The 16,538-nt window shown below is 37.0% G+C and overlaps 1 protein-coding gene and 1 long non-coding RNA gene across 2 annotated transcripts; one reads left to right on the plus strand and one right to left on the minus strand.

Annotated features, from left to right (window-relative positions):
- Positions 1-10,595: 10,595 nt before the first annotated feature.
- Positions 10,596-11,246, plus strand: LOC144575065 (uncharacterized). The gene is made up of 3 exons (XR_013518350.1): positions 10,596-10,779; positions 10,854-11,143; positions 11,214-11,246. It is a non-coding gene; the product is annotated as an uncharacterized LOC144575065 (long non-coding RNA).
- An 855-nt stretch (positions 11,247-12,101) lies between these two features.
- Positions 12,102-15,493, minus strand: LOC144574841 (uncharacterized). Its single transcript, XM_078324920.1, has 5 exons — positions 15,358-15,493; positions 14,777-15,151; positions 13,294-13,482; positions 13,150-13,203; positions 12,102-12,325 (listed from the first exon to the last, which is right to left on the minus strand). The coding sequence occupies exons 2-4, from the start codon at positions 15,096-15,098 to the stop codon at positions 13,187-13,189; spliced, it is 528 nt and encodes a 175-aa protein (XP_078181046.1). The 5' UTR covers positions 15,099-15,151; positions 15,358-15,493; the 3' UTR covers positions 12,102-12,325; positions 13,150-13,186.
- Positions 15,494-16,538: the final 1,045 nt, after the last annotated feature.

Raw genomic sequence — 16,538 nt, forward strand, 5'->3', positions numbered from 1 at the left:
CGTGAAAGAAAACTTTCTTTGAAGAAAAATATGAATGTGGGATCACATTTGACTTTGTTTCTTTCTGACTTCCTTTCCACGACTGTTTGCTGAAGCATATGAAAGAGGTCTTTTAAGAAAATGTAAATGAGATCATATTCACTATTCTTTCTGTCTGACTTCCTTTCCACGACTGCTTACTGAAGCATATGAAAGAGGTCTTTGAAGAAGATAGAAATTGGATCACAATCGGTATTTTTTCTGACAAGCAACTTTCACGTGTCTGTAATGCTAACCAAGGTCAACATTACAAACTGAAAGAAATATACGTGACTCGGTCACATATATAGGTAAATCAGATTTACTGCTATCATATAAAAACGTATAGATTAGATTTACCGTTTTTATAAGAAACCATATAAACTACCTCTACAAGATAGACGGTAGCTAAAGTCAGTTACAAGAACTGGCTGCTTAACAAAGCTAAGCGTATCAAAGAGGTACTGATAAGAACAGAAACTAATGGAGATCACATTTCGTATTCAAGACTTCCTTTCCACGACTGCTTAATGAAGCATATGAAAGAGGTCGTTATAAAGATACGAATAGAATCACATTTAGTCATTCTTACATATGCTAAGAAAAGAAAGTAATGGGGATCACATTCGATATTTTAGACTTCCTTTCCACGACTGCTTAATGAAGCATATGAAAGAGGTCGCTATAAAGATACGAATAGAATCACATTAATCGTTCTTTCTGACATAAGATAAGAAAAGAAATGAAGATCACATTCAGTATTCAAGACTTCCTTTCTATAATTGCTTAATGAAGCATATGAAAGAAGTCGCTATAAAGATACGAATAAAATCACATTAGTCGTTCTTTTTCACATACCCCTTTGAAGATTGCTGGCACTGTTAAGCATAAACACCAACCCATTAAATATTAAGTAGTATGCCCTTCCCACTCTATCCTCCTCACATCATTGTTCATTGGTTGTATGATTGAAACCTACTCAGTAGGCATCGCCTTTTACCTTTGGTGGTCGAGGGTTATGTGAGACATAACAAAACAAAATAGAGTAAGGTTACTTACCAATGATTTCTAAAAGAGTTTTAGGCTCGGGGCAAAGTCTTCGTTAAATACACGTGATGTTTTAACGAAACCAAGAATCACAAAGAGATGTGATTAGCAAGTTTGCTTACCTAAGATAACTGATAGCCAAGATATGCATACACTGCCTTGGTTATTAGTGAAAATATGGATCTTGGTCCTACTGCAAACGGGAATAGAACAAATTTGCAGTGGGAGTTTTATTATTGGAATAAAACATTACATGAACAAAGCTAAAATCTTTACTTTAAATGTTGTAGAAATATGGCTAAAGAAACGTCTTTCTCTTTACGCCCTCTATTCGAAAGGTAGACATACGTGAGAAAAAAGGAATATATCCTAAATACACCGGTCCCTGCTGAAATAGTAGAGAGCAGCTCTGTCGGTACTCACACGCTTCGTATGACAAGCGATGATGAGAAACTGGAGAAGCTTAACTGTCCGTGGAGCCACGAGTTGGCCACGAAAGTTATCCTGAACTCATTTCCTCTCAGCTATTCGGAGTTCATTATGAACTCCCATAAGCAAGAGTTGGATAAAAACTTGCAGGAGCCCCAAGGGATGCTGAGGATCACTGATAAAGACATCGAGAATAGCTCTCATGTCCTCATGATCCAAGAAGGTGGGAGGAAGATCAAGAAAGCAAAAGGGAAAAATGGCTATTAAGTACAAAGGCAAAGGGAAGTTGGTTCCCGGAACGAACTCTCCCAAGATAAATGTTTCTGCTAACTCTGACTGCTATTTTAGCAATAACAAAGGTCACTGGAAGAGAAACTGCCCGGAGTATCTTGGAGATATGAAGTTTGAGAATGTCTCAAAAGTCTCAGTCTCAAGTATTTATGTTATTGAAATTAATGTTGCGACCTCTCTTAATGATTGGGTACTGGATACCGGATCATGTGCTCATATTTGCACGAATATGCACGCACTAAGAGGAAGTTACGCAATAAGGAAGTACAACTCCGAGTTGGAAACGGAGCATAAGTTGCAGCCGTTACAGTCGGTAGGATAGAATTGTACTTGCCTAGCGGGTTTATTCTGGAACTAGAAAATGTCTATTTTGTTCCTACCATTTCTAGAAATATCATATCAATCTCGTGTTTAGAGATGAATGATTTCTCGTTTGTTATAAAGGACAATATATGTTCTATTTATAAAAATGAGACATATTATGGATCATCTTACTTGTTAAATGGTCTTTATATGCTAGAAATGGAAAACTCCGTGTTTAACATCAATAACAAAAGACTCAAAACGTTTCATGAAAGTATTGACTTACATGAGACATAAGTCTGAATCCTTTGACGAGTTCAAGGAATTTAAGACTAAAGTAGAAAATCAACTGAACAAAAGTATTAAGGCATTACGGTAGGACCGTGGAGGCAAATGCTTGAGTTATGGTTTTCAAAACGTACTTAAAGGAATGTGAGATAGTCTCACAACTCACACCTCTAGGGACACCGCTATGTTACGGTGTTGCCAAGAAAATGAAACAAACCATGCTGGACATGATTCGTTCCATGATGAGTAACGCCACCCTTCCAAAATCATTTTGGGGACATGCACTAGATACTGCCGCACTAACGATAAATATGGTTCCATCCAAGTCAGTTGAAAAGACTCCATACGAGTTATGATTTGGGAAATCCCAAATATGTCTTATCTTAAAAATGGGGTTGCGAAGTATTTGACAAACTTGGTCCCAAATCTGACAAATGCTTTTTCGTAGGGTATCCTAAGGAAACGAAAGGATATTACTTCTATTACCAGTCCGAGAACAAATTAGTTGTTGCTCGTCATGGTATACTTTTGGAGAAAGAGTTTCTTACAAAAGGAAGTAGTGGGAGTAATGTAATACTTGAAGAAATTCAAGATGCATCACACAATACAATATCTGAACTAGATCAGATTAACCCACCTCTTGATTTTTTGGCTGATGAGCATCTGAAAGTACCAAGTCCACAAGTAGCTGTGGAAGAGGTTCTAGTCCCGAGCTCAAGTGCTTCAACGCAAGTTGAAGAAGAACTAAATCCGCACACTGTTGTGGATGAAGTTCGACAGCCAGAAGAACAAGTGCTACGTAGGTCAGCAAAGATAGTCCATGCACCCGAGAGGTACATGAGACTGCACGAGGTCTCAGTTTTTGACACTGAAGATCCTCTGACCTATGCGGAAGCAATGGATAGGCCTGACTCTGATAAATGGCTGGAGGCCATGAGATCCGAAATACAGTCCATGTATGGCAACACGGTCTGGAACCTAGTTGTACCACTTGATGGGGTGAAACCCATAGCTAACAAGTGGGTTTTCAAAAGAAAACAGACATGGATGATAATATGACTTACAAAGCACGGCTAGTAGCGAAGAGGTTTCAAACAAATTATGGGAATTGATGAAACTTTTTCACCCGTGGCTATGTTTAAGTCAATTCGGATACTCCTAGCAATTGTCGCATTTCATGAAGATGAAATATGGCAAATGGATATCAAAACCGCATTCTTAAATGAAAATTTAAGAAGAGGATGTGTACATGACACAGCCTACGGGTTTTGAAGATCCAGAGAATGCTGGGAAGGTATACAGGCTTCTTGAATCCATTTATGGATTGAAGCATGCATCACGGAGTTGGAATATTCGATTTGGCAAAGAAGTCAAAAAGCTTGACTTCGTCAGATGCGAAGAAGAATCTTATGTGTACAGAAAAACTAGTGGGAGTACCATCGCCTTTCTTAATCTTATATGTATATGACATACTCTTAATAGGAAACGATATTCCTCTATTACAATTAGCCAAGTCTTCATTAAAGAAAAGTTTTCTCGATGAAGGACTTGGGCGAGGATGTATACTAGGCATAAAGATCTACCAAGGTAGATCAAAGAGACTTATAGGATTAAGTCAAAGCACGTACATTGACAAAGTGCTGAATCGGTTCAGCATGCATGATTCTAAGAGATGATTCCTGCCAATGAATCATGGTACACAGCTTAGCAAGACTCAGTGTCTTTCGACAACTGATGAGCAAACCACTATGAGTAGGGTACCATACGCTTCGGCTATTGGCTCTATCATAAACGCCATGTTGTGCACTCGCCCTGATGTCTCGTACGCTTTGAGTGTGACGAGTAGATATCAGGCTAATCCATGCATAAGGCACTGGAATGCTGTAAAGAATATCCTTAAGTTCTTGAGGAGAACTAAGGATATGTTTCTCGTCTACAACATTATCACCTAATACGAGAGATCGTAAACATAATAAGATGTTTATAATTTAATTATAAAAGATATAATTAATATAAAGGTGATGTAAAGATATGTAGAGTTGACACAGTCAGCAACACAGCTGATCCACTCACAAAATCTCTTCCTCAAGCCAAGCACGAGATGCTTAATGCTTCTATGAGTCTGGAACACATAGAAGATTGGCTGTGAGATTTTCTCAGGATCTACGAGATCTTAGAGAATATAGAGTTTTGTATATAATTTGGGCCTATGATGATTGGCTCCTAGCTTAAGTGGGGTACTGTTAGTGTAATAATCTAGAAGTCAATAATACGATAATTTATCATAAAGCTTTGTTCATGAATTGGATGATTAATATCATTTTGTTGCCTTGAGTATTATTGAATTTATGGATCATTTCGAGTTCATGACTGAAATTGTGAAACTCCATAATATAGATAATATATACTCTTAAAAGGTCACTGACCAAGGTAATTAGCAGGAACACTAATTACCGCGATAAGGTTAGTATGTGGATTAAAAGATGGTTAAGTTTTACAAACCACCTGACACGAGATGTCATTTTAATCACATAGCATGTTCTAGGAACATGGTATTTGACAGACCCCGAATGAAACATTAAATCGAATTGTGTTCGTGTCATTTATGTTTTCATTCAGTGTCACATTCTACAGTATGAGGTATTTATCGTTCCCACTGAGAAATATGTATGTGTGATTGTTATCTACCGCTGTCCGTAAAAAGCAGTCATAACGGTAGCTTTTCCATATGTATAGCTTAGCTGAGGAAGTGATAGTTTACCAAGAATACTATTTGTCCCTCGTATCTCTATACGAGCTATAGCATCACTGGGCCCCTTGATAGAGTAAGATTATCTGCTAGCGGTATAATTACAAGAGTAATTATATTTGATAATCTGCTCAAGATCAAGAAAAGATTCAGTTAGCAAGGATGACACACATCTACCTTGAAACTGATCTGATAGCTATGAGACAGAAGAACAGACACAAGTAAATTGTTTACTGGATCGTGATATTGTACAGTACAGCATCATCTGTGTAATTGGATGGTCATGATGTGTTGCCAGATGCCACCCATGATTATAGAAGTTAAAACAGTTTTAACTCTATTTACCAACATAACACAGATCCTATTGGGTCACACCATATAGGAGTTAATCGGAGAATCTTATTGTGATTGATTATAAATTGGTTATGATCAATAGTAAGATGGTTATAATTAATTATACGTGTTATAATTAAATTATAAATGTTATGTAAAAATAACAAGCAAAAACATTGGTTAATTTATAAACGTGTGTGACACGCTGTATAAAAGTTAACTGGTTAATTTATAAATGTGCAGGACACGTTGTATAAATTACCGAAACAACAACCGCAAGAAAATATATATAATTGTTCAGAATAATTATACGAATATTATTTGTATTCGGGCCGAGGGCATTCGGGTCTTTTCAGATTCGTCTTATCCGCATGACATGTCATCGATCCTATCCAGATGACACGTCATCGATACCGAAACAAACAACCGCAGAAAAATATACATAATTATTCAGAATAATTATACAAACATTATTTGTGTTCGGGCCGAGGGCATTCGGGTCTTTTCAGATTCGTGCTTATCCGCATGACATGTCATCGATCCTATCCAGATGACACGTCATCGATCTTATCCACATGACATGTCATCCTTATCCATTCAATGGCATATCTTGTAAATAGGCATAAGTTGAGGGGTATTTCGGTCTTTTGCGAACCTCCTCAAAAGCCTATAAATAGAGGGGTGCATGTAGAGAGAAATTAACTAATTCACTTGTATCGTTTCGTGCAGAATCGAATCGGTATTTTCTCTCTTTCTCGGTTTCTCTCCCAAATAGTGTTTCGGTTGAGAAAAGAAAGTTATACGTAGTTGACGTATAATCTTGCGGGTTGTTGTGGAGAATATTTACGTGATTGATGAATAGTGTTTTACCGAATTTAGCGGTATGTCAGTTTTGCATATTGATGAAACTGAGCAACCGAAAATTCGTGTTTACGGGTTTTCGTCTTTTCCCTGTGAATAGTGTTTTTGCAGAATTCCGCGATTTACGGTATTTCTGGCAGAAGAAATAAACCGCTCTCTGGTTAGTCCTGGTGGATAACCGATAGAGGTATCACACGTGTGATACTCCGAGTCGATTCCTTCCCTGGTGAGGCTCTACTCGCTCGGTCTGCATTCCAACTGTGATTTGGAAACAAGGTATAAATATGTTATATTAATCTATTTAATTGGTAATGTCACACCCCGCGGCCACGGGTCGTAACAGTCCCCCGCCGTAAGCATACAACGCCGTGTATGCTTACAAGGCTACTCACATTTCAAACCAAACAACAAGCAATTCAAACAAGTTTCTAATATATATATCAGAGTACATAGTCTGGTCAGCATATAATACAACAAAAGTATCTCATCCGGATACCAACCACGAGGCCTACCCTAAATCTATACAACAAAAGATATCTAGGGTCATATACTGGTAAGCTACTAAGGCCTACTACTCTCGTGCCTCTCCGGAATCAGTCGCACCAATACCTGTAAAATAACGGGGAAGGTGGGGGTGAGAATAAATTCTCAGTGCGAATTTGCCACATTTGAATTATTGGACTTGCAATCAAACTCTATATTCAATAATGAAACCCAAACAACAACAATGCAAACAGTTATATAAGAAAACATAAATAACAGAATGCCACTACTCGACAACAGTTAATCAACCTGAAACACAGTTTACGGAATTTCCAAGATGAATCTCAAACACAACATATATTTTGGCTTAACTCGATTCCTAACTCAGTTCAGTAGGGCTTGTAGCAATTACAGATGTTCTTTCGAGCTGAACCTTTATCAAACCCACATCTGTAGGGTTACTGACACCTACAGATGGCCAACTGCTGGACCCTTTATCTGACACCCATCTGCAACCGCTTGGCTTAACAGTTTATTAAGGTCTGGTTCAAATCATGTAAAGAAAATCCACTTTAGAATCGTTTCCAATATTCGTCATATTCAATCGACCGTTCAAATGCATTAACACGTAGGAAAATGCTACCGAGCCATAGACGTTACACATGTCACCCACGATTTCCAATCACACATCTCATAACATAATCACCCTCCCTCGTCCCAACCGGTACTGGGAATATCGAGGGCCGTTCACCTAAGGCCATTTAGGATCCTGGGAATCCAAGTCAGCATACAGCCCGACTTGGCAAATTAATTTGATCCAAGTGCTTAACTTCGTAAATCCATTCACACACATATCAATTCCACTCGTGGTGACTTTAAATCAAAATCAGATCACAATAGATCGACATAACCTATAACCATACCAGCATGCAAATCATTCAATTCAGATCAATTCGAGTTTAATTTGATTGGGCTATGCAAATGCTCTACACAATTCAATGATGCAATCAATGATATTCAACATGACAAACGAATAAATAGTTTAATTCCTGAAAATAAAGTATCAAACAAGTCCAAGAATCCCGCACCTTAGTATGACGAGCGTACCGCTTAATTTAAGGATCGGACGTCTCGTATTGTCTCGCAAGTTCTTGCTCGACCGAGCCTACACCTATATTATACGTATACTTGGTTTAATTTGGATTCAGTGGTCCATACGTTTACTTATGGTTGGTACAGTCCTAATTCAATTCTTATGCTTTGGTATCAATTCGTTCGGTTCATCATTTCTTACCAAAATTCTCTAAAACCACACACAATCTTATCTAGGTCCTCGGGACCATACAAGCTCTCAATTGGGTAACCATTCACTTACTAGTTCACCAATTTGGTTCTCGGTTCATTTCAATTTACCGTTTGGTTAACCCTAATTTGGTCAAAACCTCAAATCAGCCGTTAAATGTTCTAAAAATTCACGATCAGGAGGCAACCCTACCGATTACAAGTCTAATTGGTTGGGTTAAGCAAATCAAATCACGATTATGCCAACTTTCAATTTTGGCACGAAACCCTAGAAATCAGATTTCACAAATCGGAAGAAATCGGGAAAAAGATTGGCAAATAAACTAGTAAGGAGTGTAGAGGAACTAGTCCTCGAGCAATTTGAACACAAATCTCGGGTTTAAAACGAGAATCTGAGAAATCGAGAAAATTCGAGGTTTCGAAAGAAAGAAGGAGAGAAAGAAATACCAAATAGAAGGGTTCGGAGAGATCCTCGGCTGCTTTCTCGGTTCCAGACTCGATTTCTCGCAACAATCGGGAGTCTGAAAGAAACGGAAACTCACGGGCTCTTTTCCTTCTCTCTTGGACGAAAATAACTTAAAAATGGGGAAATGATGGAAGAGAGAGAGAGAGAGAAGCTTTGATTTGAGTTTTAGGGCAAAAATTACCCTGAATGCGGATGCCCCCATCCGCACTGCGGGTGGCTTGATCCGCACTCGATACTTAGAAAGTTTTCAGACCAAATTCAAGAAAAATCCGAGCCTAGTGCGGATGAACCCCACCCGCACTGCGGATGGATCCTTACCCCACTGCGGATGGACCCTTACCCGCACTGCGGATGGACCCCATCCGCACTCACTACTTAGCCGATTTTGGACCAACACAGAATTTCATGAGTGCGGATGCACACCCGCACTGCGGATGGACCCTTACCCGCACTGCGGATGGACCCCATCCGCACTGAGCCTATAAAGTTCCGAAATCTCGAAATTTCGACGCGATTTCAATTCACAATTAACTTACTTATTTAGGGAAACCTTAATTAAGGTTTAAACTTCCATTTTATTAACACAATTAACTTGATTCTTTCTTTTAAATCATTTTAATTTAATTGTAAAAATTTCGTAACGTAACAGGTAAGTAGATTAAAGTTTTAGAAATCAATCATGGAGTAGATCTGTAAAAGGATTAAATTGGGTTTTGATGCCAAAGGAATACTGAAGGTGGACCGCCTTGGAAAGTTTCTTGACATACCCCGTTTAATCCTGAGCTTAAGTTGGCTGTAGAAATTTTTGTTCTACGGTCATTCCGCACCTTAAGCCTAAACGGGTTTCCGGTTAGCACCGCGCAAAACCCCAACAGGTACTTCATATGGTTTTATCCCACCTCTATTCTCTTGTAATAATATCATTCTGCGGCAATGCGTACTTCTTAGGGCTAGGCATTATCTGAACCCTAAAAGGTTGGAAAGTAATTATCTGGACAAAGATGTCATTTAATTAAATGAAATTGGCATAATTAATATGTCAATCATATGTTAATGGTACAAAACCACAAATTAGGAGACAAATTCCATAAAATAAAATTCATAATTAAATTCTACTCAAATAATCATGAATTTTGATATATTACACATCTCCTAACTCATAATGGTTGAAAAGATATTAAATTTACAAAATACATCAGTAGATACAAGGGTAAGTTGTTAATTGTAACCGGATATGATGCTGAGAACCAGTTAATCCTGTTGACATTTGGACTGGCAGAGAGCGAGAATTTTGAGAATTGGGGATGGTTCATGAAGTGGGTGCAGGAGTTTGTAATTGGTCCAAACAGATTCATTTGTGTGGTATCTGACCAGTACAAGGGCATAAAAAAGGTGTTCATACAAGATGATCCGGGTTGGTGCGAGGAGAAAGGGAAGTCTGCTTACTGCTACTGCTCTCAACATGTGTTTGAGAATTTTGGAAAGCGCACTTAGGATAAGATTGCTTTCAAATTTTTCAAGATCATGGTTAAAAAGAAGAAAACGAGAAGATTGCAAAAAGGCCTTGATGCAATCGGGATGCGAAATCCTGATTGGTTACCATACTTAAATACATGTGGCAAGTATAATGAAAATAACGAGGAAGAACCGTCTAAGTCATGGAAGGTGCATCAAGCTATGGACGACGGGACTCGTTGGACCATAATGACTAACAACGGTTCTGAATCGCTCAACAATGTCTTCAAAACTTCTCACATGTTTATAATTTGTAATCCTTGTATTTTATTTTTATTCTTGTTTAATTGTTATACTTATTCTTGTTTTTTTCAAGTGTCCACCTTCCATAACTATTGACACACTTGAGGAGACGTTTTATAAGTGTGTTAATTAGTTAGTTGAAAGAAGTGATAAGGTTATGCAATGCAAGCATAAGGTCTTTTTTACACTCGTGTGCATGAAAAGCTGACGAAGCACATCGAGAAGACTAAAAAATATTCACACTTGCATTCGGCCATCATAGAGAATTTATGGTGACCCCACATGGTGAAAATATCTCATTTGACATAGATAGAGGCATATGGGTGTACATGTCTCAAGACTGTAGGTACAAGGTCCTTATGAAAAGTGACCATAAGGTAGAATGTTTGTGCCAGAAGCCTCAGCTCACCGGAATACCATGTGTTCATGTGATGGCGGTGTATCGTCTAAGGTACAATTATATACTAATAATTTCATAACTTGATATTAAGGATGACGTTACTTACAAATGTGTGAACAATATAGGAACTTGGATCCAAATATCTTCATAAATTACTACTACAATATTCAAATGCTCATCGATACATGGAGTGGTGAATTTCACGTGTATGACAATCAAAGTGATTGGCCGACGCACGAAGGAGCGATCTTAGTTCCAGAGTATTGGTTGGTGAAGTTGGGCAGGAGACAACACAACCGGATCCAAATGTGGATGGATATATTATAAGGAAGACGAAAGGGTCACCAGACCAACAGAGCAACACTTGAGAAGGATGCGAGAAGAAGAAGGGATGCTAGAAACTGTACTCAATAAGGTATTTTTTTTTTAAATTACATGTCAAAAAATTAATAATTGTTGCAACAATAGATATTTTCTTCTTGCAGTTTCATCGTTCAAGATGTGGTTATGGTGTGCTTGAGCCGAATTTTTTTATGTTGTGTTGTAGTATGATTTATTAGTTATGTTGTAGTACAATTTATATTTTGTTGTAGTAGAATTTATTAGTTTTAATGTAGTACAATTTATTTGTTGTGATTTTATTTGGACTATTTTTTAGGGAAAACTAGCTAATTGTTAATTTTTCTATCTTTTAACAAAAATTCAACCTCCAAAATAAAATTTAGAATTTCAAACCAAAATTTTAACTCCAAAATTCCAAAACAAAAACATAACAGAAAAAAGGGTGAACCTCCTCAGTATGCGCACCAAGTGGTGCGCCTCCCCAGTACATGCACCAATCCAGTTTGGTGCGCGTAGCCAGTACGTGTGGGTGATAGGAATTGAGATCTAGTCATTAGGGTCCTAATCAATTAATTTGGATTTAACTAAAAAATTTCGGCCCATTAGCGAACTGGGTTTGGCCCAATATAATTTTAATAATTAAAAGGTTGTGTCCGGATGACTGGCAAGTGGCAACGTTAGTCCCACAATTTGTAATATCTAGAAAAGACTTCTTTGCGCAAAGAAGACTGAGGATGGACTTGTTTAAAATTGCATAGAGGATATCCGCTTCTTTTTCGGGTCTGAGAAATTATCCGTGTTCGTTTTCGGTGAGAAATTATTCTTATGCGTATTCGGATCTATTCTGACTTCTGAGTATATAGAAGTTATCCGAATCAGAATTCAGGTCTGAAGCAAATACAGATCAGACCGATCCGTATCCTTTTCAGCCCTTAAGTGCGCTTCAAATTCAACAAGACCAGGCATCATCGAATTTGTGCTAAAATGTGCGCTAGATGAAAAATCGAAGCGCATCCGACAATTGTTATATTTCAAAGCATCATAACCTCACTCAAATATCAATACAATCGTGTTAAAAATATAATATAATACAACATCCAAAAAAATATGATCCATATCCAAAGAGTCTTAACAAACGCAAACATATCAACAACTGTCAAAGTGAAACAAAGTCTTAAATAGAAAAGATACAAAGTGTGACATCATCCTATCCACAGCTCCTAAAGACGTCACACCTGATCACTGGTTTCTGTACCTAAAAACCACCATGGGTGAGTTACAAGTCAAACAAAAGGCAAAAACTAATAACAACAAACATAAAGGATCAAACTCAAAAAGAAATAAACAAGATTGCTTTGTATGCCACTGTTTTTCTTATTTTTCCTCTCCTTTCCTCTCTTCCCCATTTTGGATTGACGAGAAACTCCATTACTCCGACAATAATAAAGAAATTTCATTGATCTAAAACCTTATCGTGATTGTGATAAGAGAAACTAGCAAGTAGTATCTACAATTGGTTGCACTTGAAGGCGAATCTTAATGCAACCCAAAGGGTGCTTAGGCACTTAGCCACTCCAGTGATTTTAAATTTATTAATTATATATATTGATATTTAATTAAATTATTATTTTTTAAAATTTTTTAAAGTTCAGCCCTCTCTCATAAAATAGTAACTGTGTGCTTGTAACCTAGTGTTTACAATTCCACATAATGACCGTGGAAACTTGAGTTCAAATCCCATCTACCACACATTAAACATTTTCATATTTTACATTTCAGCGCACTCAATCTAAATTTCATAGTTCCACCCCACCTGATGTCACTAAAAGACAGTGGTGACTGGTGACAAATACCCATATATCATGAAACCAAAAGTGATTGAATTACAGGGAGAGCGATGCATGAAAAAAAAAATTATAATATTTAATAATATCCAAAAACATAAATACAAATCAAAGAGGGCCCAAGTGCTCTTCTGAACCTGTAGAGCATTGTACATAATGCGGTATTGGTAATATTGGTTACTATGTACAAAAGCAATTGTTTAACAATTCAAATAGATTAGTCATAATTACAAACCTGATAGCTGTTCTTGCATCTTGATCTTTAAGAATAATTACAGCTGAAAAATAACTGCACAATACAGATCACTGCTTAAGAACCATATTCATGTACAGCAATTGTTCTCGTGTGGAGAGAGAGAGGAGATAGAGAGAGAAAGACCTTGGAACCTGGTCCGACGGCGAAGATAGCGAGGTTTGAATGGAGGCCGCCTGATCCTAGGATGAACACCAGCTTCTCCTCCATTCCTGAGATAGAAATCATTTAACTCTAAAACAATTGCTCTTATTCTCTCAACCCTTTCCCAGGAGTGCAGGACATGCGTCTGTAGACCAGCAAGTAGTTGTATACCTATTAGACAAGTTTGGATAAGAGGTCATATGCTAGTAAAAGCAGGTTTTTCTATGCTGAGGGAAAGTAAAAAGTAGAACAGACAGATCCTTGAAGCTATGCTGCATTATAGCCTGAGAGGTAAGTCATATTAATTCAACCAAGACACATGGCGTATACAAGTAGGAGAAGTCTATTTCCATAGAATCAAACACATTTAATCCCAGTACTTTTTGGCAAAAGTTTATTAAAGAAAATTCCGGCCTCTCAAAAGTCATTCTCTGATGGCCTACAAGGCATTTAATTAAGCTCTCTTGTATAATAAAATACATGAACACATTATGAGTTTCCTCATTAGACAATCTTTTGCGAGTTCAGATGGATCCTAATCACCATAATTGAATTTTTTTTTTTCATGTACACCCTCTGACATCTATGGATTTATTTTTCTTTCAAAAGATCTTACTCTAAAACTATGCTAATTTTATCACTCACCCAAATGACCATTTAGTAACTTGAATTTATATATTTCTAAATTAGAGGCACAGAAAAATGAATTGAATATCAAGTAATAAAATATGCATAGAGATGAAACATATCTTATCCTAAGATTTTAGACAATTTTCTATTGCATGTCATGTCATATCAGACAGTATTTGTGTATTATCCATGCAACTAGGGGCGGAGCCAGAATTTTCTATTGTCATGTCGTATGCAATGTGAATGAAGGTCAATCATGTAAAATTTTCATGCTATATGAGGAGCTCAGTTCTATGGTACCCATAGCATTTTACTCTAAACTGTATAGAAAATAATGTATAAAGACAAATTTTGAAAACGAATGGGGGTCAATTGACCCCGGTTGGATACATGTGCATATGCTCAGTGGCGGAGCCAGACTTTTGAACAATGGGGGTCAAACACATATGTGGTCAATCATATAAAATATTTTGAACTATGGGGGTCAATTATATAAAAAAATCTATGCGAAGAATGAGGGTCAATGTTACACTATCATGACAATTTGTGCTAAATTATATAGAAAAATGAACATAAATACAAAATTTTTTAAATTAAATGGGGGTCAATTGACCCCCATTGGATCTAAGTCGATCCGCCACTGCATCTGCTTTTGTATGCTCCATTTCACAAATATATGTAAAATATATTATTTTCTTTTATATACATTCCTCATACTTCATAAATATATAAATATATCTTTAGAAAACCAATGGTTTACCATTAACCTAGAACTTTACTGGATCGAAGTTCAGTCCGGTTATGATATCATTGGTTAAAAAGGTTTAATAATTACCTTGCCGAGCTTCATTCTGGAGTGCTCTCAGAAATTGTTGGAGTCCTCTTAGCAATCGCCGGGCAAACAAATTTGCAGTGTTTGATAGATGTCTTGCAAGCTTGGATAAAACCCTCTTTGCCATCAATAAAAGCCCCTGAAATTTTCTACGCATTTCTTGAACCGTTGCCTGATTCCAACAAAAATTTGCCATAGCTGCGACATACGCTGTCAATTCGCTAATTGCTGCACTAAGCGCCATATCTATTACGATATTCGGCAATCTGTTATACAAGTCTATCTGCTCCACCAATCTCCTCAATCTGTTATACAGGACACTCATCTTTTTTCTTTCTTTTTTTTCTTTTTTTAAATCTCCTGTAATCTCTTACCAAACTTGCAAACAAAAGGTCAAAAGAAAGAAGCATATCAGAAATAAATTTATATCAGATGATAAATAGGTCACAACTTAGAATTACAAACATGGATTGAACGGGTTCAGATAAAAGGCACCAACTGGAGATGTCCAGCACGAAATGAACCCGCGGCTGGTAATGGTAAAAGTCCGATCGAAAGAGAGAGAGAGTGAGAGACAGACTCACCTCGCGAAACTTCAGCTCATAAAGGCGGCCTTCTCTTCCGATGGTGCTTCTCACCATTCACCAATTGAACTCACAAGTGAAGTTTGACATGCGAAGTTTGACCTCCGATGGTGCTTCTCATCATCCTCTGAGATATCTCATATTTTGTGTGACATTCTGGGAAATCTAGACCGTTTAAATACCTTCTGCACGAATCTCAAAGCCCATACTGGCCCCGTGCTATCCCCGAATAGGCATCGGGCACGTCGGTCACGCAAAATTTGAGATATCTCAGAGGATACACACTCAAAATACATCTCCAAGTTATCGTATCCTCTGCATTAACTTAAAAGTAATCTTTTGAGTGAATGAACTTTAACCATCCGATATGTTTTAAGATTGGTGTAGACTTAATTTGCACTAATATTAAAGAGCCCTATGTTATAATTAGAGTAGGATTAGCTCCTTTTAAAATCAGACGGTTGACATTATTAACTCAAAAGATTGCCTTTTGAGTTAATGCAGAGGATACGCATTCAGTCCATTCATACTTTTTTCAATATAAAATCGTTGGATTAAAAAAGTCGGTGATTTATCCACTTTGGTCCAAAGAAGATAATTAAGAAGATAGCTTTACGAACAAAATTGGCAAACGGGGAGAAGGGGGTCCGACGGTCGAAATTGGCAATCGGTAACTCAAATTTTGAGTTTGGATCTGGACCGTCCAATCGGAATCCAATACCGAAATTTTTACAAATTGCCCTACCTTTCAAACTCATCAAATAAAATACTATTTCTCTAAAATAATTAATAAAATGCTTTTATTGAGCCCTCATTTCCCATTTTCTCCCCCCCTCTTTATTCTTATCTCCTATTTACTATCAACAAGTTTGACACATACTTATATCTTATTAGACTTTAATGAGTGCATTAAAAATTTTAAAAAATATATAATTCAAACAACAAATTTTTTTTAGATAGGAAACAAATTTTTTAGTTAGATAATATATATATCGAAAACATTTTTTTTTCTTATAGTATTTATACTCATCTGTATCATGATATAACTATTTACACGATTATACAGTACGTTATTAGAAAGATAAACTCTTAAATTTATATTTTAATTATTTGAGGAATAGGATCATATATTTGTTATTTTTTAAAAGACTTATTATAATGGGGGAATTTCACGTATACCC

Source organism: Carex rostrata, chromosome 23, assembly GCF_964058835.1.
Source record: "Carex rostrata chromosome 23, lpCarRost1.2, whole genome shotgun sequence".
Taxonomy (NCBI): Eukaryota; Viridiplantae; Streptophyta; class Magnoliopsida; order Poales; family Cyperaceae; genus Carex; species Carex rostrata.